The 23,748-nt window shown below is 42.2% G+C and overlaps 1 protein-coding gene across 1 annotated transcript in view; it reads right to left on the bottom strand.

Annotated features, from left to right (window-relative positions):
- Positions 1-23,748, bottom strand: part of CNTNAP2 (contactin associated protein 2) — a 1,034,004-nt gene that overhangs the window by 298,210 nt on the left and 712,046 nt on the right. The window contains exons 11-12 of the mRNA XM_054160987.1: positions 21,105-21,211; positions 85-204 (exon numbers count right to left, since the gene is read on the bottom strand). Coding sequence (XP_054016962.1) covers positions 85-204; positions 21,105-21,211 — 227 coding nt within the window. The remainder of the gene's footprint in view (positions 1-84; positions 205-21,104; positions 21,212-23,748) is intronic.

Genomic DNA, 23,748 nt, shown 5'->3' with positions numbered 1-23,748 from the left:
TTGCCAAGAAATACAAATTACAACAGACTTTTCCTCCCAACTACATTAAAAGAAAAACTGAATTAGCAAATACAATACAGTTACCTGTCATGTTGCAGTAAACTTTCAAAGGCCCCAGAGCCCCGCTGCCATCTGGATCTATCCAGTAGTAATTTGAAGTTTTGCCCAAGTGTTTGTAGGCTTCACAAGAGAGTTCATAAATAGCTGGAATGAAATAAAACACAGCAATAAGGATCTTCATGTCCTAGAGCACAAAATACCCATAATGACAATAAATTGACATTATTTATATATCAAGAACTATACCTTTGTGATTAAAGCTGTGCCACTGATACTGACAGAAAACAAAGCATCTTTCCATACTGACATGATTAAAAGCTTGAGGCAGACAATTTCTTTTTTAGTGTGTGAGAGCAAGCCAGAATAAGAAGAGAATTCCAGCAGCTGGGGAGGAATAAGGAAACTTTTTCAGGAGTAACTCTAATCTTTTTCTTGACTGGTTCAGAACTTTGATTATATACTGGTTCAAGTTTTACATCACAAATGGAGATGGTTCTATTGATCTAACAAACTTTAGTTTTCAATCAAGAGGGACATCAAAAAGCTGAGTTTTCCTTCTGTAAATTTTGGAGTTTCTCAGATTTTATTACAAGTCAGAATAACATCAAGTTTTAAAATTGTGAAATTACAGACTCATTAAACTGTTCTGGTTGGAAAAGACCTTTAAGACTGAGTCCAACTGTTAATGCAGCACTGACTTGTCACCACTGAACCATGTCCCTCAGCACTGCATTTGAATGACTTTTAAATCTCTTCAGGGATAGCGACTTCACCACTGCTCTGGGAAGTCTGGTCCAGGGCTTGATGACCCTTTCAATGAAGAAAATATTTCCCAATATAAAACTCTAAATGTCCCCTGACGAAACTTGAGGACATTTCTTCTCATCCTATCATTTGTTACCTGGGAGAAAAGACCCATCCCCACCTCAATACAACCTCCTTTCAGGTAGCTGTAGAGAGGGTTGTTCTCCAGGGTAATAAACCCTCAGTCCCTCAACCACTGCCCACCACACCTGTTCTCCAGATCCTTCACCAGTTTTGTCACCCTTTGTTGGACCCTCTCCAGCACCTCAATGTCGTTGTAGTGAGGGTGCCAAAACCTAACAGAGCATTCAGATTTCTCACCAAACATAATTCCTGTCTCTATACAGCTCTGCAGTGATTCTACTATGTATCTCCATAACCAATGCTCTGTTCCAGCAAGTCCAAAAATATCACAATGTTTCCTGGAAGAGGTTTAGTTGATGCAGTAGGGGGTTGGCTTCAGTTTTTCCTTGACCTACCTATAATGCTATTTCAAGACTACTGCATCCAATTCTGGGCTTCTCAGTTCAACAAAGACGGGGAACTACTGCAGAGAGTAGTGGTGGCTACAAAGATGCTAAGGGCACTGGAGCATTTCTCTTTTGAGGAAAGACTGAAGCCTTGGGACCATTTAGCCTGGAGAAGAGCAGCCTGAGTAGGGATCTTTTCAATGCTCAATTAAGAGCTAAGAAGGGGAAGGGGGAACTCTTTTCAGAAAAAGGAAAGAAAAGAAAAAAGAAGGGGTGAGAGGACCAAGGGAGGGCGACAGACAAAGGGAGAAAGTGAAGAGGAAAAGAGGAGAGAAAAAAAAAAGGGGCAAAAGGGAAAAAAGGAGGGGAGGAAGGGGAGAAGGGAAAACATTGGCTAGTGTTCTTTTTGCAGCTTTCTGTGGCTTTCCTTTGCCAGGGCTTGTTTTATTGCTGTGAACATTGGCTCCGAAACTGAATAAAGAAAATAAAATTCTATTTCCACTTATAGCCTTTGTGATTTATGTCCCTGAAAGATCTGAAAAAAAAAACCCAGCCCCAGAAACAAAAACCCCAAGCCTGGGATTTCAGGCAAATAACAGTCTCACGGTGAGCTTGGGGAATGGAATGGAGTGGGAGTAGAATAGTTCAGTGGGAAATGTGGAGCTACAACAGTCACCTTAGTTCAGCTGCCTGCCCACCTCAGAGCTGACCATTAAGGGCATTGTCCAAACATCTCTTAAATATTGACAGCCATGGGGCATTGACCACCACCTCAGGGTTTGCCCATCCTCTTGGAAAAGGCAGGCTGTCTCATATCTAGTCCAAACCTCAAACAGTGTTATGCTCAGGCATAATAACAAGCACTGTAGATGGAAACATTTCAAAGAAAATATGGGAATTACTGGAAATGTATGACTGTTACAAAGTTATGTCTGTCATACATAAATAGATGAAATTATTTTATGCATAGGAGAAGTAAAACTGGTAATTAATATAAATTAGCCTATCTAGAACTAGTAAATCAGATTAAAAAAAAAACTACATAGAAAAATATTTAACAGGAATGTATAATGTTCCTTTGTTTTCCAAGGGCCAGATGGTACAGCTTATTTTGTTTGGAATCAATCAATCAGCAGCTGAAAGAAATGAAGTGTTTGTTTAACCAGACTTCATATCCACTCTAAAAATTCGTCTAATTTGTTGGCAACTCTTGTAAGCGACCTCCTTGATGAGACTGGCTTTATTTCAAATGTCCATAAGGATGAGCTGTTTCATGGGGCACTGATGACTGTCTGATCACACAAACACATTTAAAGGGCTCAAACCAGCTATCAAGATGCAGGAAGCAAAGTGGAGCTAAAAAAAGTCCTCAATTTTCATGTGGCATGAATACAAAACTAAAGACTGTTACTGTGTAAAAAGAACCTCCCTGTCAGTGATACAAAAGAAAGAATCTCCTGGAAAGTTTTACCCATTCATTACAGGGTCAATTTTACACAAGAAGGAGACACTTGAATGAAACTGTGAAATATTCCAAGCTGTTTTCCCTTTCTCCTCAAACTCAGGTCAATAGATTCTTTCGGTATCAAAGAGTCTGTGTCTCTGTTCAGGCACTTCATGAAGATTTCATAAGGAACCTCAGAAATATTTTTCAGCTCTCTAAATGCTACCTAAACATTACACAATTCCAGAGCTGATGTTTTGTGGTTATTGTTGTGATACCAAGTCACAAATTTTAAGAGTAAATGTCAAGCCAAGAAGATGACATCTGTTCCTTATCTCCCAGAAGTTTGGAGTTTCCCTTGTCTAAACTTTTTCAGAAAGCCAAGGGAGTTTTGGCCTTTGATCCAGATCTTCATGTAGAGACATACGACTTTTCTTCTAAGTTTACTCCTTCCAGGGAGACAGGCTAAGAAGGTCAATCCAACCCAGTTACACTGTTTAATCAGACACTCATTTATCCCTACTGAATATTTTCACAGGGTTTAGATACAAGACCCTTCCCTCTGTCCTTCTGGAATGAGAGAAATGGGAAGTGGTAGGTAGCTATGAGTTATTATTACAGCAAAGAACAGGCTGCTCTTGAGTATGTCAGCATTTGTTAAGCTTCTGCATTATGTTGACCATCATACAATAGAAATTAAGACAATTCTTCAAATAAAGAGAGTGGGAAATTCTAAATGAAGTCAACTTATGATGTGTTTTTATGAGGGGCTGATAGGTTTTTAGCAGGTTTTGTCCGTACATAAATGTAAGACCTTAGAAATGGGAATAAAATAAAATGAAAGGGTGGGTCCCAGTGCAGGAGCAGCAACATCCAAATCATCTAACAGGAGCATAGCAACAAGAAGGGATAAGTGAAGTTGATCTATGGACAAAGGAATTGTTAGTTCAGATCATAGAATCATAAATGTTGGAAAACACCTCCAAGATCATTGAGTTCAACTATTAAACTCAATTCAAGTGCCTCAGTATCATATTTACATATTTTTTAAACAACTCCAGGGATGGTGACTCCACCACTTGCCTGGGCAGTCTACTCCAAGGCTTAACCACTTTTGCAGTGAAGAAATCGTTCCTAATGTCCACCTAAACTGCCATGTTGCTACTTGAGCCCAGTTCCTCTTGTCCTTTCACTCATAACGAGGGAGAAGAAACCAACATTCACCTCGCTCCAACCTCCTTCCAAGCAGTGAGAAGGCCTCCTCTCAGCTTCCATTTCTCCACACTAAACAACCCCAGTTCCTCAGCTGCTCCTCACAAGACCTGTTCTCCAGACCCCTCGCCAGAGTCATTGCCCTTCTCTGGAAGCTGGTCTTTTTAACCACCTGGGCACAAACTGGGTCATGTTCAGCCTGTTGTCCATCAACACCCCCAGGTCTTTCTCTGCTGAGTAGCTTTCAAGCCACTCTTCCCTAAGCCTGGAGCATTGCATGGGGTTGTTGTGACTCAAGCACAGGACTCAGCACTTGGATCATTGAACCTCATACAATTTGCCTTAGCCCATTGATCCAGCCTGTCCAGATCTCTCTATGCAGATGCAATGTGAATCATGTTCTGGTATATGAAGAAGACACTTGATGACAGAAAGAGACCTCTTTGTAGGCTTCAGAGGGCAAAGGGTATACACTAACCTAAGCAGCAGAATAAAAGCATCAAGCACCACTCAGAGAAGGCAATGGTGTGGTGCAGTATAGTAAGACATTGTACTTAGCTGCTAAAGAATTAGATGACACAAAGTAAAACACAGGATCACGTAATTCAGTACTTATTTTAATTGGAGTTTTGAAACACTGCACAAAAAAGATGAGTAATGTACAATAAAGAATGAGAACAGGTAAGAATAGGAATTGAAAAAAAATAAAAAGAAAACCTAGAACAGAAGAACATTAAGTGGCATTGTGTCAGAAGTCACCTGAGTACACTGAAAGACAGAAGAATCTGAAAACTATACACAACAAAGACGACACCATGGCAGACTCAAAACAGCTGAAATTAGGAAACTGATAAAGGTTACAAAAAAAAAGAAGGAAAAAAAATCAGCAGAACCAAAACCTAACAAACCCCCTCATAGCTACACAGTCCTTAACACCACATTCATTGCTGCATTTCTTCAACTTCTATAGAACTGAATTAAAAAAGAACCAAACCAAAACAAAAGCAACCCACATAAAAACCCAGCCTCTCTTTCTACAGTTGGTTAATCCCCCCTAAGTATAGTCCTTCCCAGTGCTCTGCACCTCAAAATCAGTAAAAGAGCTTCCAAAGAATGACAATTTTAATGTATAATGTTATATATATACAGTATTTTAAAGTATGCATCACAGAATCACAAGACCACAAAATGCTTATGGCTGGAAGTGATCTTTGGTGATCATCCAGTCCAATCCCCCTGCTAGAGCAGTGTCACCCAGAGCAGGTGGCCCAGGATCACAATGTCCAAGCCAGTTTGGAATTCTCCCAGAGAAGGGGACTCTAAAACCATTCTGGGCAGCCTGCTCCAGGGCTCCAGAGCCCATATAGCAAAGAAGATTTTAATTATGACAGAATGGTTTGGGTTGGACTGGATGACCTTTGGAGGTACCTTCCAACCCCTTATGGTGTTCACATGGAATCTTCTGTGTTCCAGTTTGTGCATCTAGAAATAGCCTCTAGCTGTTCCAGGAGAGGTTTAGCTTGGACATTAGGAAAAATGTCTTTCCTGAAAGAGTATTGAGGCATGGGAACAGGCCACCTGGGAAGTGGTGGAGTCACCATCCCTGGAGGTGTTAAAAAAAAAGAAAAAGGGTTGACATGGCACCTCAGGACACAGTTTAGTGGTCATGGAGCTGTTGCATTGATGGTTGGTTGTACTTAATGAATTCAGGGGTCTTTTCTCACCTTAATGTTCCACTAACATTTTCCAACAGCTCCTTTGCAACTGAGCACAAGCCCTCCTCCTGCTGCCACTGATCTGAGCTGTGGCCTTTTGAAAGCTCTGAAGTTATGGATTGCAACTTTCCCACTGCTCTATCCGCCTTCTACTCTGCCTCCTACTGTGAGCTAATGAACTTATAAAGGCCTCTCATTATTAGTACAATAATCAAATATGCCCTATAGAAACAGAGCAGAAATTAAAGAGCAAGGGAAAAAACAATAAAAAATAATGTGGAAATGTGCCAAATTTGTGTCAAGTTGACACGAGGCTCATTTCTATCAGTGCTAAACAAGACAATTACCACTGTGGTAACAAAAGGAAGAAAGTAGCGAGGTTGACATCAGAAGAAGAAAGAGTACGAGTTTATTTGCCACTGGGATAATGAGGTAAATCACTGCTGTGGCAGTGAAAACTGTAATTTGAGTTACTACCCAGAAGCAATACAGGAATTTGCTATGAACAAAGAATAAAAACACCCCATTAATGGTAAAGACAAAAAGGTGCTTCTGTTTCTCTCTCACCTACACTCTTTCTTTGCTTTGGGCTCATGGAGGGAGGGTGGCAGAAAGAAATTAATTTAATTGCAAAAGGCCAATCAAAGATGGATTTTAAAACAAATTTAGCAGTGATTTTAAATTAGAAGCCATAGATTAGGCAATTAGCATCCTTGTAGAAGTGTCAGCCTACAGACATCACAAGAAAGATGCGTAATTAGACACCAGTTTTTAACAAGGTGCTTTTGAGAATTAAGCCATTTAAGGCTACACAAACCCTTCTACAAAAAAAACCCCCAACAAACCCAAGCCTGTGCATTCTAGCATGGTTCTCTGTGGATGAAATAAATACCATTCAGGATAAAAGTATTTGAAAGGGAGAGCTTTTTACAAGGGCCTGTAGAGATAGGACAAGGGACAATGGCTTTAAGCTAGAAGAGGGAAGATTCAGACTGGATATCACAAAGAAATTCTTTACAGTGAGGGTAGTGAGACACCAGAACAGGTTGCCTAGGGAGGCTGTGGATGTCCCCTCCTTGGACATGTTCAAGGCCAGATAGAGCAAGGCCTTGAGCAACCTGGTCTAGTGGAAGGTGTCCCTGCCCATGGCAGTGGGTTGGAACTAGATGATCTTTAAGGTCCCTTCCAACCAAAACTATCCTATGATCCTAACTGCAAGTCATGTCAAACATCTCCAAGTAAGACACACTTCCATTTTAAATCAGGATGGCTTGGCACATTTGTGTAGCTGTGTTACTGGGTACTGCATCTGAGAAGGCATGATTGTCAAAATCTTAAATACTTTTTGCATTCCTTCTAATCTTAAACTGGTCCCACTCAGAGAAAAGTTCAAATGTCCCAAAAGCTTCTTTGAGTCTTCTCCAGCTAGAAGACAAAAGGAACACTACCAATAGCATCTTGGTCACCTCTTCCCTCCTACCAGTCTCTCCAAAGACTTCAAGGTTACTTTCATAACCCTAATGAAATGTGACTTCTGCTCCCACTCACTGGGTATTGCCCAGATAAAGGAAGAGCAGAGCCAAGGTACAAGCCTGGATTGACCCTTTCCCATGTATGTAACACAAATATGTGGTGGCACTCTGTGGCCTGTCAAGATACATGGATGAAAACCTCAGCAAATTATGCAAGAGTCTGAGGAGGGAAGACAACTGCAGTACATTTAGGTCAAAGTTATGGAATCTTAGTTAAATACAAAAGGTCTTTAGGTAGCTACAAATAGCAAAACTACAGATTAACCCAAAGAATTTCCACACCCCCCCAGGTTAATGGTGGCTTTTCCCTGCCTTAGATATAGAATAGAATTAACCAGGTTGGAAGAGCCCTTCGAGATCATCATGTCCAAAAGCATTTGATTAAGATCTGACCTTTCTCATCAACATTGACAACTGCTCAGCTGCACAAAGAGGTATTTTCATCATACAGCTTTGAAAGAGATTACAGTGACAGGTTTGTTTTGTGCATAAATATGCCCAATCCCCAAATGCATTGATTCCCATGGTCATTTAGAAGACTGCGATCAGGTTTTATTTCCACAGACCTGGACAACTCTTATAATTGTAACACTTTCCTGACCTTTCCCCCCTTCCTCCTCACCCCAGTTCCTTAAATGCTTTTGTACCTGAACAGGCCTTGTAAGGAGTATCTGAGGGAACTGGGGTTATTTAGTATGAAGTGAAGGAGGCTGAGGGCAGAGCTTCTGGCTCTCTAGAACTCCCTGAAAGGAGGTTGGAGTGAAGTGGGATTTGGTTGCTTCTCCCTAGTAACATCGGATGAGAGGAAATGGCCTGAAGTTGCACCAGGGTGAGTTTAGGTTGGATATTAGAAGAAACTTCTTCTCTGAAAGGGTTCTCAAAGACTGGAACAAGCTCTGCAGGGAGGTGGTTGAATCCCCATCCCTGATGGTGTTTCAAAGAGGCAGAGATGTGGTGCTGAGGGACTTGTTAGAGAACAGTTGGAGTCTATGATCTTAGAGGTTTTTTGCAACCAAAATGATTCTATGTTTTCACCAGCCAGAAACCCCTGTCTGTACTTGCTCAATACAAGCTTTACTTAAGGTAAAACTTTCTCAAGTCATTAAAAAGCAGTATTAGTCAAACAAAATAATTTTTAAAACCCCTTACATTAAAAGTTTATTCTTGAAAACAACTCCAAAAGTAGCTTAGCTACAAACCACCCATTAGACAGACTCAACACAGCCCTACCCAAACAGGGAGTTTTCCAGAGGAGCTGAGCAATCATTTCTACCAACAGAGAACAACTAAATTGTTCTAAAGACAAATGCTCATATCAGCATTTACATTGTCTCAATCAAAAAGTTCTCTATCAACATGACACCAATTTAGAAGCGATGCATCATCTTTGTCATTTCCATTAATCACTAAGCAACTCACAATGCCAACACAAATCCTCTTTTTTTTTTTTTTTCCATTTTTTAACTGCCATCAAAATATCAGCAAAAACATCTGCTCCATGTCCCTTTTTTTCATGTCTTCCCTCCAACTCTTTCAACTGGGAATGACTGTGTCCTGGCAACTTACTGGAAAAAAATTTCACATCTTTTTCACATAATGGATGAGCTGTGAAATTAGAAATGTGTTAGATGGGTACCTTGGAGGTTGCCCTGGTTGGCACATGCTCTCTTTAGTTGAATTCTGCTTCAATAGCAGCATTACAAAGTATTCATTTTGACTGAGGGGATGAGAACATGGCAAATTTTTTTCAGCAAAAAAGCCCATCTGCACAGCCGCAGAGCAGCTCAGAGATGCAATGGCAGGGGAGAAGCCCAACTAACACCCTGCCAGACTGCTCCTTGGTCCATCACAGGAGCCATCAGCCCATCAAAGGCCCATCTGCACAGCCCAGAAAGGTACCCAGATCAAGGACTCCCAAGCCACAAACAATCTGGCTGGGTCTGTCCCAGAATAACTTCAGCTCCGGTATCTGGGCATGGAACCCACCATCATGAATCCCTGGGACCAGCTCTCCCTTACAGTAAAGGGGCTGATCACTAGCAGTGGAGCACATTATGGGAGGGAAAGGAAACAACTCAGAATGATGCAAGATGTGGGATATTTAGGGGCAAAACGAAAGGCAGGAAAAGGGAGAAGTTTAGATGATTTTGAGAAGGAAAAGCTGCTGAAAAGAGGGGTTCAAATGTAAATAGAATCCTCAGTGTTGGAAAATGCTAATATAATTGATCCCAACCACCATTTAATTCTATTGAGTCTGGTGCTAAACCATGTCCCTCAGCACCACATGTCTGAATGTTCTAAACACCTACAGGGATGAGAATTCAACCATCTCCCTGATGAGCCTGTTCCAGTCTTTGAGAACCCTTTCAGAGAAGAAGTTTCTTCTAATACCCAACCTAAACTCACCCTGGTGCAACTTCAGGCCATTTCCTCTCATCCTATGTTACTAGGGAGAAGAGACCAAACCTTACTTCACTCTAACTTCCTTTCAGGGAGTTCTAGAGAGCCAGAAGCTCTGCCTTCAGCCTCCTTTTCTTCAGACTAAACAACCCCAGTTCCCTCAGAACTCCTTACAAGACCATGAGACCACTTCCTCTCATCCTATGACTTGTTACTAGGGAGAAGAGACCAAGACCTACCTCACCTTAGTCTCCTTTAAGGGAGTTGTAGAGAGCAACGAAGTCTTCCCTCAGCCTCCTTTTCTCCAGATGTTTAATCCCAGTTCTCTCAGATGCTCCTCACTAGACCTGTTCTCCAGATGCTCCACCAGCTTTGTTGCCCTTCTCCAGACCTCTTACATCACCTCAGTGTCCCTCCTGTAGTGAGGGGCACAAAGCTGAACCCAGTCCTCAAGGTGTGGCCTCACCAGTGCCGAGTACAGAGTGACAAACACCTCCCTGATCTGGTCAGTGCCTTGTCTGGTTGTGCCCTGAATCTGAGCAGCACAACCTGTCCTGCATTCTTCTTGAATTCCTTTCTCACTCTTTCCTGGGCAAGTGGCTCTGGATCCTGTGAGCTCATGTGCATGAGATTGTGAGTGCCAGCAGCTGGTGTCTGACCACAGGTTTGAGGGCTCTTGTATCTTTAGAATAAGCCTTATGAGAAATGGCTGAGGGAGCTAGCGTCATTTAGTCTTGGAAGATGAGGCTGAAAGGAGAACTCATTGCTCTCTACAACTCCCTGAAAAGAGGTTGGTCTCATCTCCTTAGTAACAAATAACAAGACAAGAGAAAGTGGCCTCAAGTTGTACCAGGGTTGGGCATTAGGAAAAACTTTTATAACGTAAGGGTTCAAAGAGTGGAATAGGCTGCCCTGGGAAGTGGTTGAATCCCCGTAAGTTGAGATGTTTAAAAGCTGTCTAGATATGGTGTAGTAGCAGCCCTTGTGGAATTAGATAATGGTTGGACTTGATGATCTTAAAGGTCTTTTCCAACCATGGTGACTCTGCATCTGTGGTGCCAGCCACTGCAGCAAGCATGGCTGTGTGATGGCTAGTGAAAATCAGTCTGGACTAGCCAGTAAGCAGGCAAAGTGGCCTAGGAGCAAGCAGAGATGTAGGTTTCCAAGGGTCAGCTCTGGATGCAAGAGCACCAGGGTGTCTGCAGCAGTGACAGCACAGTTCTGGCCAGCTTGGGGTGTGTATGAACACAACAGTCTGCATCTGGAATGGAACTGCTGCCTTGTATGTTCAGGTAACAGGAACTGGGCAAACTGGGATTGAAGGCCAGCTACTGGGTAGAACGAGTGCCTGAGTCCTGCTGGTGGTATAATCCACCTTGTACATAAGTACACATACTCTTAGTGGTTCTCCATCCTGCTCTGCCAGAGGGGAGAAGCATTGTGAGGCCATTGGGCATCTGCAAGTCCACACAGTGTCTGTGGTTAGCCATGTAAATGTGTACTGGATACATGTGCTTTATGTACCCATGCTGGCTAGGAGCACAGCTTAAGCTGTAGCAGCACCACCTCATTTGGATTGTTCAATCTGGCATGATATTGAATCATAGAACCATTTCAGTTGGAAAAAACCTCCAAGAACATCGAGGCCAACTGTCAACCAAAGACCACCATGGTCATTAAACCATGTCCCAAAATGCCATGTCCACAAGTTTCTTGAACACTTCTAGGGACAATGACTCCATCACCTCCCTGGACAGCCTGTTCCAATGCCTGACCACTATCAGATATGTTGTGTTCCAAAAGAAAGCAGCACATGGCAGACTGATTTCAAACATCATACTAGGTCTGAATACAGGACTTTTCTCCTGTAGCCATTTCCCCTTTCAGTTCTATTTGACCTGGCTGAGCCTTACAGCTTCTAATAGAGCTTTCTAATCTGCAGAATGCAATTCTTCACCACTAGATGAATAGGTGAAAAAAAAACCCAAACCAAAATAAAGAGTAGGTGATTAGAGAAGGAATGATTAGCAAAACCAAACTGTTGATAGGGAACCACAAATAGGAAACATGAAAATGTGGAACACAGATGGTGGTTTGAAAAGGGGAGGCATGGTCAAGAATTTCAGAAAGGCAGAACAAATCCTGGTAGCTCAGTTAGCCTGAGCTTGAATATGAGAAATGCAGGGATATTTGTAGTGCTAAGAAGCAGCAATGGCAGATATTGAAAAACAAAAATAGATATATCAACAAATGGTGCGTTGAGTTTTCTTCTGGTTTTGAGCAACTAGTAGGTCCTTTTGAACGTGAAAGTGCATCAAAAACATTTGATATAAAATAGAGGAACAACAGACACCAGAAAATGCAATCTAAAGTTTTCTAAACAAGTGATTAAGGAACATGGATGTGATAAATGATTTAATATAAAAGCTACAGAGGGATATGTGGGCTTGAAAATTGTCAAGATGAGACACAAAGAAAGACTATGGGTCCAGAAAAATAAAAGGAGTAGTGCTAGATGTACAGCCAAGTAGCTATGGATGTGCAAGCAGTGCAGCTAAGACTTCAACTGAGAAAATTTAGAACTACAAACCACATCAACACAAGTCTTCTGAGGAGTAGCTTAGAGAACTAGGGCTGTTTAGTCCAGACAAAAGGAGGCTAAAGGGAGACCTCACTCTTTGCAACTTGGACATTCAATTCTTAGACACTTTGGGGTAACTGGCCAGCAGTCTTATACTTGGGATATGGCACAGAGTTGACTGCAAAGTCTCTGCTTTCTCTACAGCAAGCAAAATCCTTATGTCCCACTTCTCAAGTCATACACACAGGAAAAAGCAGAAAGGTCTTGGGAGCCTACTTCTGAAGGAGGAGATGCTCATACTATCTGCCATCTTACACGTTCATAGAATCTTCACAGAATGGTTTGGATTGGAAGGGACCCTAAAGATAACTGAATTGCAACCCTGCTTTATCTCAAAACCCAACACTACTATGAGACAGTAACCATCTTCATTTCTGGGAAATCTGATAGTTAGTTTCATCATTTCCTTGAACCTTAGTATGCTTCCAGTCTGGCAGATTATAAATGAGGATTTGATTTTACAATGACCAATTCTTCTCATTAAAGTTTTGGAATGATCAGAGGATTTATATAGTTTTGGAGGCTTTCTTACTTTTTTTTCCCCAAAAGCTCTTTTGCTTGTAATGGTTCTCATAAGTCTCAGAGCACTTCAAGAGCATCATAATTCTCATTCTACAAATGAAGAAAAAGAACCAAATCAAGAGAAGTGCTCCACAAGAAAGATAAAGCACTTGCCTCAGAGTTACATCACAGGAAAATGCTAACCAGAAGAACTGAATCTAAGTATGTCAATTCACAGTCCTAGCAGACTGATCATCCTGCCTCCCACAGAGGTGAAAAATCCATTAAAGGTAGAACACATCAAACCTTTCTACACTAGGTAATGCGCATAGGAGCACTACAAACCTCAGCTTATCTCTGGTTATGTGACGTTTGCCCTTTGAATGGCAAACAATTAAACAAAAAATTCAATTTGATGCTCTATTTTGAATTTATATGTAATTTTAAAAGAAATTACATGTGGAGAGAGCAATGTCTGCATGTATATCATAGAACCCCCTGTAGTCAGCAGGGACATCTACAACTAGAACAGTTTGCTCAGAGCCCCAGACAACCTAGAATAGTTCCAGGGAGGGAGTATCTACCACCTCTCTGGCCAGCGTCTCACCACCCTCAGCATAAAAAAAATTCTTCCTTATAACTAGTCTATATCTCCCTCCTCTAGTTTAAACCCATCACCCCTTTTCATGTCACAACAGGCCTTGCTAAAAAGTCTGTTCCCAGCTTTCTTACAGGCCCCTTTAAATCCTGAAAAGCTGCAATAAAGTCCTCTTGGAACCTTCTCTTCTCCAGGCTGAAAAATCCCAAGTCTTTCAGCTTGTGCTCATGGCAACAGGGTTCCGCTCAGATAATTTCTGTGGCCTCCTCTTGACCCACTCCAACAGGAACATTGGCAGGCTGAGGCCTCTAGAGCTGGACACAGTGCTCCAGGAGAAGTCACAGAATCACACAATCACCAAGGTTGGAAGAGTCTTCAAAGATCATCAAGTCCAACCTGTCACCACAGATCTCATGACTAAACCATGGCACCAGCAGAGTAGTAGAATCACCTCACTCAACCTGCTGCCACACTGTTTTTGATGCAGCTAGGATGTGACAGGCCTTCTGAGGACGTTCTCATTAATTTGACCACCGTGCATCTTGACAGTTGATCTTTGCGTTAGCTTCATTCCCTCACATCTCTGAGAAAGCCAGAATTACAGAGGGACTTCAAAATGTATTTTTCTCTAACAGCTGACAACAGGATTTTAATATCAGCACTCTAATGCCTTTTTTTTTTTTTAAACACAAAGAAAGTGTTTTAACAGAGAAGTAAGCAATATGCTAGATTGCCTTAATGGAAAAGTTTAAGAGAAAGCTAATTAATTTTGAAATCTTTATGTGCAGAGTCCTTTTTGGGCTATGATTAATTCTGACTGGTTTTCCAGCATACGTGAGTTGTTCAAGTTATCTGTTCTTAATTGCAGGTTGTCTTTTAACTGTCCCCTGGAATCAACATTTGGCTGTGCATCATGAAGAACACTAAAGCACAGGTTACATTTGCCTGAAATGATTTTAACTCCTCCAACACCTAAACTTCCCCAAACGCAGGCTGAAATTCAAGCATGTTGCTTGGTTAGCTTTAAATGTGTTAACTAGGTCATCGAATTAAGGGACTGAAAATGCTCCTAAGTAAATGCTAATGACATACTGTTACTGTTATTTTACTTATTTTACTGTTATTTTTACTTAAAACTACATATAAACAGAAAACTCTACCCACAGCTAAAGCTTGAAGCCAGATTTCAGCCCCTGCACTCTTTTCTTGCTCATGAATGTGAGTCAGCATGTGCCCAGGTGGCCAAAAAGGTCAACAGCATCCTGTCCTGTATCAGGAACAGGAATTGTCTTCACATACTTGTTGCTGGTAAAGCCACACCTTGAATTCTGAGTTCAGTTTTGGGGCACTCAATACAGGAAAAATATTGAGGTGCTGCAGTGTGTCCAGAGAAGGGCAGCGATGCTGGTGAAGGCTCTGGAGAGCATATCTAGTGAGGGGTGACTGAAGCAACTGAAGTTGTATAGTCTGGAGAGGAGGAGACCTTCTGTCTCTCTACAACCACCTAAATGGAGATTGGAGTCAGGTGGGTGTTGGTCTCTTCTCCTCAGTAACAAGTGATAGGACAAGAAGAAATGGCCTCAGGTTGCACCAGAGGGTTGGATATTAGAAAAAATTTCTTGACTGAAAGAAACGGTGGAATTGGGTGCCCAGGGAGGTGATCACATCCCCATCCCTGGAGGTGTTTAGAAGAGGCTGAGGGACATGGTTTAGTACCAAACTTGGTAGAGTTAGACAGTGGTTGGACTCAATGATCTTGAAGGTCTTTTCTAACCAAAGAGATTGTAAGATTCTGATAGAGTCAGTTCCAGATGATTTAATCCCAAGATAATTACTGCTAGTCACCTATTCATGTTCTATTGTCATTCTAATGTTTGTTTTTCCACCTAACCTTCACCAAACAGTGCTGATATTATTGTTTATTTTGAAGCTGCAGCCTATTCTGTCCTGAACATGGACTCCTTCAATTAACTTACAATATAAATGAAAGTTGCTTCCAATTTATGACACATCCTGCATTTCATAAACACCTGGTGCAGAGTAGTTCTCAGCTGAAATAATCAATTAATAGAACTAACTACAGCTTACGGCAGAGAAGCCAAGAACAAGCTGGTGATTTTTTACTAATAAACAGCAGAGTGTGAAACCTAAAAACATGCAACATCCCCAACCTCCAAAAAAAGAAATAATCAAGTGTTCACAGTTTGGCAGGAACAGGCTAAAAATGCAGCAATTTGGGGCTTATACATTGCACATGAAAAATTACAATATCTCAGACTACACCAAGCAACTTCATCCTCGTGTTAAAATTATATTTTACTAATAAAAAAGGTAATTTAATAATCACCTTCCATCTTAGAAAAAGAAATGCATTATGTTAAATCCTTTCAGAACACATAATAAATAATAGAAGATGAATCCACAAAGACAATTATAAATTAGGATGACATTTCCTTTGAAAGGCATTATTGGAAAAGAGATTAGCTTCTTTGGAAAGCCAGCATATTGATTAAATGATCCTTTTAATAAAGTCTGGTAAATAAAAGTAGTGTCTTTACAAACAGGCTTTGAGAATCAATATCCTCAACATCAAAGAGACAAACCTCCCAGAACTCAGGTTTCGCAGAGCACCTAGTGAATCTGAACATTTGGCTAGTCTAGATACAGTGTAGGAAAAGAGGAACAGAATAAATTGATACTGGCTGAGAACACTTAGCTGTTCCAAGTGCTTTCTCAGAGCATGCTAAGAGCAGGAGAGACAAAAGCTTCTTTCTAAAGATTTTAGAAATTCTAGCTCATTTTTTCCTGCCTACTACTCCAAGTTCAGCACTGCTCTGACACAGGCACACTGCTGTACTTCAACTCACTATTATTCACTTCCCAGAATCTACTTTACTCAAAAGTCAGTTCACAAACAGAGAGTCTCAAAGTAGGGGTCCTCAAGGAACAATTAAAAAGTCCACCATCTTCATGAAAGCCACCCAAATATCAGCTCACATGAGGATGAGGTGGAGATATGAGGAACCATCCTCCCACTTCTTATACCATCTACTACCAAATATTCTGTAATAACAATGCTAAAAGAGCTGATCATTCTTTTCTCACTGCTTTCCCCCTGCCCCCCAGTGTAAAGTTCATACACATCTCCCTCAACTCCAGCCTCCTCAAGCCCAACAGCTCTCCAAACCACACTTACTCTTTCTGCAGACATGTTTTCTTTAGAGCAACTTCACTGCTCACCTCCCTGCAGAGCCTCTTATCCCCATTAGCACATGCCACAGCAGCTGTCTTCCATCACCCTAAATGAGGCAAATCACCTCAAGTGTAGCAAACTACCTCAAATTAAAATGGGGGGGGAGGGGGAGGAGAGGGGAATAGGAGCAATTCAGTCCTGCCTTACTGAAAGTTCATTTCTTTTCACAACTCAGGTTGGGTTTCAAGTATTATTTCTCATTTATCATTTCATATAATTATAGAATCACAGAATTGTAGAATCAATAAGGTTGGAAAAGACCTCAGAGATCATTAAGTCCAACCTATCACCCAACACCTCATGACTAACTAAACCATGGCTTCAAGTGCCACATCCAATCCTTTTTTGAACACCTCCAGGGGTGGTGATTCCACCACCTCCCTGTGCAGCCCATTCCAATGGCCAATAACTCTCTTTGAAGAACTTTCTCCTCACCTCGAGCCTAAACTTCCCCTGGCACAGCTTGAGAATGCGTTCTCTTGTTGTGGTGCTGGTTGCCTGGGAGAAGAGACTAACCCCCTCCTGGCTACAACCTCCCTTCAGGTAGTTGTAGAGAGCAATAAGGTCTCCCCTGAGCCTCCTCTTCTCCAGGCTAAGCAACCCCAGCTCCCTCAGCCTCTCCTCAGAGGGCTTGTGCTCCAGAATTCTCAGCAGCCTCATTGCCCTTCTCTGGACATGTCTGAGTGTCTCAATCTCCTTCTTAACTGAGGGGCCCAGAACTGGACACAGTACTCAAGGTGTGGCCTAACCAGTGTTGAGTACAGGGGCAGAATGACTTCCCTGCTCCTGTTGGCCACACTATTCCTGATACAGGCCAGAATGTCATTGGCCTTCTTGGCCACCTGGGCACACTGCTGGCTTATGTTCAGCTGGCTGTCAACCAGTACTCTCAGGTCCCTTTCTGTTTGGCAGCTCTCCAGCCACTCTGAACCCAGCCTGTAGCACTGCATGGGGTTGCTGAGACCAAACTGCGGCACCCAGCACTTGGACTTATTGAATGCCATCTTGTTGGACTCTGCCCATCTGTCCAGGCTGTCAAGGTCCCTCTGGAGAGCCCTTCTACTCTCTAACCGATCAATGCCTGATCCCAACTTGGTGTCATCCACAAACTTACTAATGGTGGACTCAATCTCCTCATCCAGATCATCAGTAAAGATATTGAATAAGATGAGGCCCAGCACTGATCCCTGGGGGACACCACTAGTGACTGGCCGCCAGCTGGATGTGGCACCATTTACCACCACTCTTTGGGCTCAGCCCTCCAGCCAGTTCCTAACCCAGCACAGAGTGCTGCTGTCCAAGCCATGGGCTGACAGCTTGGCCAGGAGTTTGCTGTGGGTGACGGTGTCATAGGCTTTGCTGAAGTCCAGATAGATTACATTCACAGACTTCCCCACATCCACCAAGTGGTCATCTGATCATAGAAGGAGATCAGTTTGGTGAAGCAGGACCTGCCCTTCCTAAATCCATGCTGGCTGGGCCTGATCCCTTGGTCATCCTGCAGGTGTGCTGTGATTGCCCCCAAGATGTTCTGCTCCATAATCTTTCCTGGCACTAAGGTCAGGCTGACTGGCCTGTAGTTTGCAGGTTCACCCATCTGGCCCTTCTTGTGGATGGGGATCACACTGGCCAGCTTCCAGTCATCTGGGACCTCTCTGGTGAGCCAGGACTGCTGAAAAATGATGGACAGCAGCTTGGCCAGCTCATCTGTCAGCTCTCTTATCACCCTAGGATGGATCCCATCCAGTCCCATGGACTTGTGAGTATCCAAGTGGCTCAGCAAGTCCCTGACTACTTCCTCGTGGATTTCAGGGGGATTTTACTGCTCCCTGACCCCATCAACCAGTTCAGGAGGCCAGTTATCCTGAAGTTCTCCTGCCTTACTGTTGAAAATGGAGGCAAAGAAGGTATTTAGTACCTCAGCCTTTTCTTCATCTTCAGTTACAATGTTCCCCTCCAGCTCCAATAAAGAGTGGAGGTTCTTCTTGCCTCTCTTTTTAGCACTAATATATTTATAAAAAGGCTTTTTACTGTCCTTCACAGAGGTGCCCAGCTTGAGTTCTAACTGGGCTTTTGCCTCTCTAATTTTTCTCCTACATGACCTAAAAACATCCTTAAACATATCACAAGTTGCCTCCCCACCTTTCCAAAGGCGATACAGTCTCTTTTTTGCCCTTAATTCCTTCAAGAGCTGCTTGCCCATCCAGGCCGGTCGCCTTCCCTGCCGGCTCATCTTTCGGCATGTGGGCACAGCCTGTTCCTGTGCCTTCAAGAGCTCCTGTTTGAAGTATGTCCAACTATTCTGGACCCCTTTGTTCTTACAGGCTGCTACCCAGGGTACTCTCTAAATTAGTTGCTTAAATAACCTGAAGTCTGTGCCCTCCAGAAGTACAAAGTAAGGTTTCTGTTATTGCTCCTTCTTATTTCCCTGCATATTGAAAACTCCACTCTCTCATGGTCGCTACACCCTAGACTGCCTCCCGCCATCACATCTCCCACCAGCCCTTCTCTATTTGAGAACAGCAGGTCATGGGGAGTGAGCAAGCAACTGTGTGGTGCTTGGCTGCTGTCTGGGGTTAAACCATGACAAAAGTAATTCCATTGCACTGGGAAAGAAAACTTGCACTGAGTGATTTTTAAAAACTAAGGAAGTGTGGAAAGGTTTAAAGCAATCAATAGTAAGAACAATAACAGTTATGAGCAGAGATGCAGATGTCAGAGTCACAGACATATCTAGTAAGAAGGAATTTTCTAAGGTGTCATATCTGTGACTGTCATTCTCTGACAGAGGATTTTCCCTACAGATTACACACGATATGCACATTCTAAGGTTGACTTGATCTTAATGTCCAAGTAACACAAACAGAGAATTAAAGACAGAAGCCACAGGTTTTAGTTTTCTGAATCAAAATATATTTGACTGGTATTTTTAATAAAAATCTGCTTTCCTAGATCCCTGATCTTCACTAAGATCAGCTTCTCAGGCTGAGGGAGTTGGGGGTCTAGGGGGACATTAGATCTACATTTCAATATCTGAAGGGGACATACAGGAAGGCTTGGGAGGGACTGTTTCCAAGGGCCTGTAGTGATAGGACCAGTAGCAATGGCTTTAGACTGGAGCAGGATAGATTTGGATTGGACTTCAGGAGGAAGTTCTTTACAATGAGGGTGGTGAAACACTGGAACAGGTATTGGGATGCAAGTTGAGGCCCTGAGCTTCAGACTTGATGTGTCCCTGTGCAACCTGATCTAGTTGGAGGTGTCCCTGATCACTGCAGGGAGGCTGGACAAGATGAGCTTTGGAGGTTCCTTCCAACCTCATGCATTCCATGACTTTATGATTCCATTATAAAACCAACAGGGCTCAGTGCTGACAGGACTGGTTGTTATTAACCTGGCTGTAATGAAACTGCCACAGAAGTTGAGAGCTCAGCTATCCCCATATAACCTGAGCAGTGCTAAAGGCCAGGCTTTGTGGCTTGAGGGAGCTGGGATTATTTTGCCTGAAGAAAAAGAGGCTGAAAGGAAACCTCACTCTCTACAACTCCCTGAAAGGTTGGATCAATGTGTGGTCTTTTCTCTGTAGGAACAAATGATAGGATGAGAAGAAATGGCCTCAAGTTGCACCATGGGAGGTCTAGATTGTATATTAGAGGAAACTTCTTGTCTCAAAGGCCTCTCAAAGACTGGAACAGGCTGCCCAGGGAGGCATCCCTAGATGTGTAAAGTAATCTAAATTCATATCCCTGTAAACCCTGACTCAATTTTAACTTCTCACCTGTTCAGAAGGATTTTTGTCTCTCCTCAATATGAGGAGGTCATTTACTAAAGACCAAAGGAAGAAAAGCAAGAACTGCCTATGCTCTCTGCATCTCCTAAATACTTTAGAATACACTTTGCAGATGAAAATCTCTTTTCAGCATCCAAGTGAAGGAACACAAGACACATCCTACTGTCTCACCATGCATTTTCCAGGACCTATCAAAAGAGCAACTGTCTTTTCCCCTCTCTTATCTGTGCTTTAATAGTTTAGGGCACGTGGACCTCATAGGAAATAATCTTATTTCAGAAACTCAGAACAACAGAGTAAATAATTTGAATTTGGAATGGCCAATAATCAGTATGAATACACCTCAAGATTAGCAACTGAACTGGCATCTCTCTAGCAGCAGTAAGGATCTCTCCACAATAGCTCAGGGCAGATTTGCTGTGTCCACTCTCAGCAGTTTTGAGAAGGTGTTTGCTCAGCACTCCCAGCTCAGACCAGTGTACTGCTTTGCTCCCTTGCATGGTGTTGTGTAAATACATCCCTACGTAGCTAAGGTGAAGTATGATTTAGCTGACATCTCCTTTCAGAAATGGATTTAGGACCTTTAACAACCAGAGAGGAAGACTTTGACTTCTTAAATCTCAACCAAAAGACATTAGTGTCTCCCTTGCTCCACTACTACCCCAAAACCACAGGAGGACTTACAGTTATGGCAAGTGGCACCACTGTATCCAGTTCCATCACAAGTGCACTTGAAGCTGTCCCACGTCTGGGTGCATTTGCCACCATGTTCACAGTGATTGGGCACACACCTGCCAGGGCAAGAGGCAAAGACAGAAAGAAAAACCTAAGTGAGCATCCAGATTTACACACAGCTAAATTGTGAGCTGCCCAAGCAGTGTATTGGGCTCTTGCCTGGTAATTAATCCTTGTTATTTTAGACAGATTAACAGCGTTTATAACTGCACAAAAGATGATTCATCAAGGCTCTGCTGCCACAAACAACCAAAAATCACAGTGAAGGTAGAATACATTCATCCATCATAAATTAGGGTTCTAAACCCTGTCTGACTCGTACTTTGCTGTCAAAACAGAAAGAACATCACAAGTCACACCTCCTCCTGCTGTGCAGGACCACTCCAGTCCCACACCTGGCTGAAAGTTGAAGAAAGAATTCCAGTGAAATGCTAATTTTCTTTCTGTAGCCAGCAATAGGCTAAAATGGAGGCAGGCTTCCTGCTGGCTGGGATGGAAATGACTAATGCTGCATTATTAAAACAAACAACAGGCTTCACAGGATCACAGGATGTTAGGGGTTGGAAGGAATGCCTGGAGATCATCAAGTCCAAGCCCTCTGCCAGAGTAGGACCACAGAATCTAGTGCAGGTTGCACAGGAATGCATCCAAACAGGTCTTGAAAGTCTCCAGAGAAGGAGAGTCCACAACCCCTCTGAGGAGCCTGTTTCGGTGTTCGGTGACCCTTACAGTAAAGAAGTTCTTGCCCCTTATACTATCACAGGGCACAAGTGAGAAGAGGCTGTCCCCTCCTTCCTGACACCCAGACCTCAGATATTTACAAACATTTATTGAATCCCCTCTCAGTCTTCTCAGGCTTCACTAAGTAAAAGTTTGGTCTGGCAAGTGTTGCTCACCTTTCTCCCACCCACCCACTTTTATTTTCCAGTTACACTGCTGCTGGAGAGTGAAAGGAATGTGATAGAAAAAGCGGAGCAGCAAAAAAAATATTATAGCAGAATGTGTGCTTGCTGTTTGAAATATTATCTAAATGTGATTTCAGAAGATTTGAGTTTGGCCAGTTTCTTGAAGACAGTCAAAAATGGGAACTACCATGTGCTTTCACCTTTGAAATTATTGCATTCCTTGTCATCAATGGGGCTTTGAAATATAATTGCAAGAAATGTTTTGGGGTTTTCTCTTATCTTTATTAAATTTGTTACAGTCAGACTTGGTGCAGGCTCTGCGTTCCTGATGAAGAATTAAAAGAGCTTTTCTTTCATGCTGAGCTGACCAAATCAGCATTGTGAACGACATTAAAAGTGAAAATTAGGAGACTCTCTATTACACAAATGATTTTCATAAATGCGTTACAAATAAGTATCCTTACCTCTAAGATAAATCTGGAGCTCATCATATTGCTGCGATAGTTAACAATACTCTTTTAAATAACATCCAAGGACAGATTTCCTTTCCCATGCAGCAGTGTATTGAAACTGAAAGTACCTGGGTGAACCCCCTAAGACCTTATTGTCTCCTGTCTCTTCGAGTGCCACTTAACAGCACTGCTGTACACGACTCAACTAGCCAAGAATAACCACTGCCATGATATGCAATCATACACTGGTTTGGATTGCAGGAGACCTTTAATGGTCCTCTAGTCCTAACTCCCTGCAGTGAGCAGGGACAACCCCAACTAAATCAGGTTGGTCATAGCCTGAAACAAGTTAACTCAGAATGTTTTCAGGGATGGGTCATCTATCACCTCTCTGGGCAACCTTAATATGCATTAAAGACTAGAACATTGTTCACTCCTGTTTCTAAAAGCCTTTTGCTTTTATGCATGTGCCTCAGAATATAGCACAATATAGATGTCATACATCCTATATCAGCCTCCAGTATTCAACATCATCCATTCTTTCTTGGTCAAAAAGATCAAACAATAGTGGCCTGGTTAAAAATAGTGCTTAAAGAAATGCTCTCCCGAGGCAAGAAATGAAGCATTTACAAATACTGTTTTCACAGGAAAATACAGTGAATATTCCTGAGGCAATTTTCACAGTTCAATAAATTATGTTTTCAATGTGGTTTAAGCGAATTCATTTCGTTTTGTAAGTGTGGCAGGCTGAAAGAACAGATAGAGCTGATTACTGCTATTCAGCTAATAGGTGATGACTTTCTGCTGTGTTCTCAACGCCACAGAAGAAAACCAAGAGCATATAATAGCACATTTCTAAGCATTCAAATGATTAACAACTTAGATGAATCCATAGCTGGTGGGTATAAGAGTAGAAAAAGCAGAAAGCAGTGACATTTCAAACCCAATCTCATTAAAGTAACTTTTATTCAAGGATATAAACATCTACAGAAGTCCCTAAATCTGAAGATGGTTTTGTATTTTTGCCAGCCTTTCAAAGTAACTGGGTTTGATCTATTTGCTTCTTCATTTCCATTCAAACATAGATGACTTTAGAAGCATTTATCCAGGGACCAAAAAAATAAAAAAGCACAAAACATTTTCCCATGTGAATTCCACCAGTTATTTATATGAAGTCTCACACACAATGCTGGCAACTAGTTACAGACTTTAGTACAGTATAACTTACATTTATTG

Source organism: Dryobates pubescens, chromosome 4 (genome assembly GCF_014839835.1).
Source record: "Dryobates pubescens isolate bDryPub1 chromosome 4, bDryPub1.pri, whole genome shotgun sequence".
In the NCBI taxonomy this organism is placed as follows: domain Eukaryota; kingdom Metazoa; phylum Chordata; class Aves; order Piciformes; family Picidae; genus Dryobates; species Dryobates pubescens.
The sequence above is the reverse complement of the archived record's forward strand: the minus strand, read 5'-3'. Positions and strand labels throughout refer to the sequence as shown.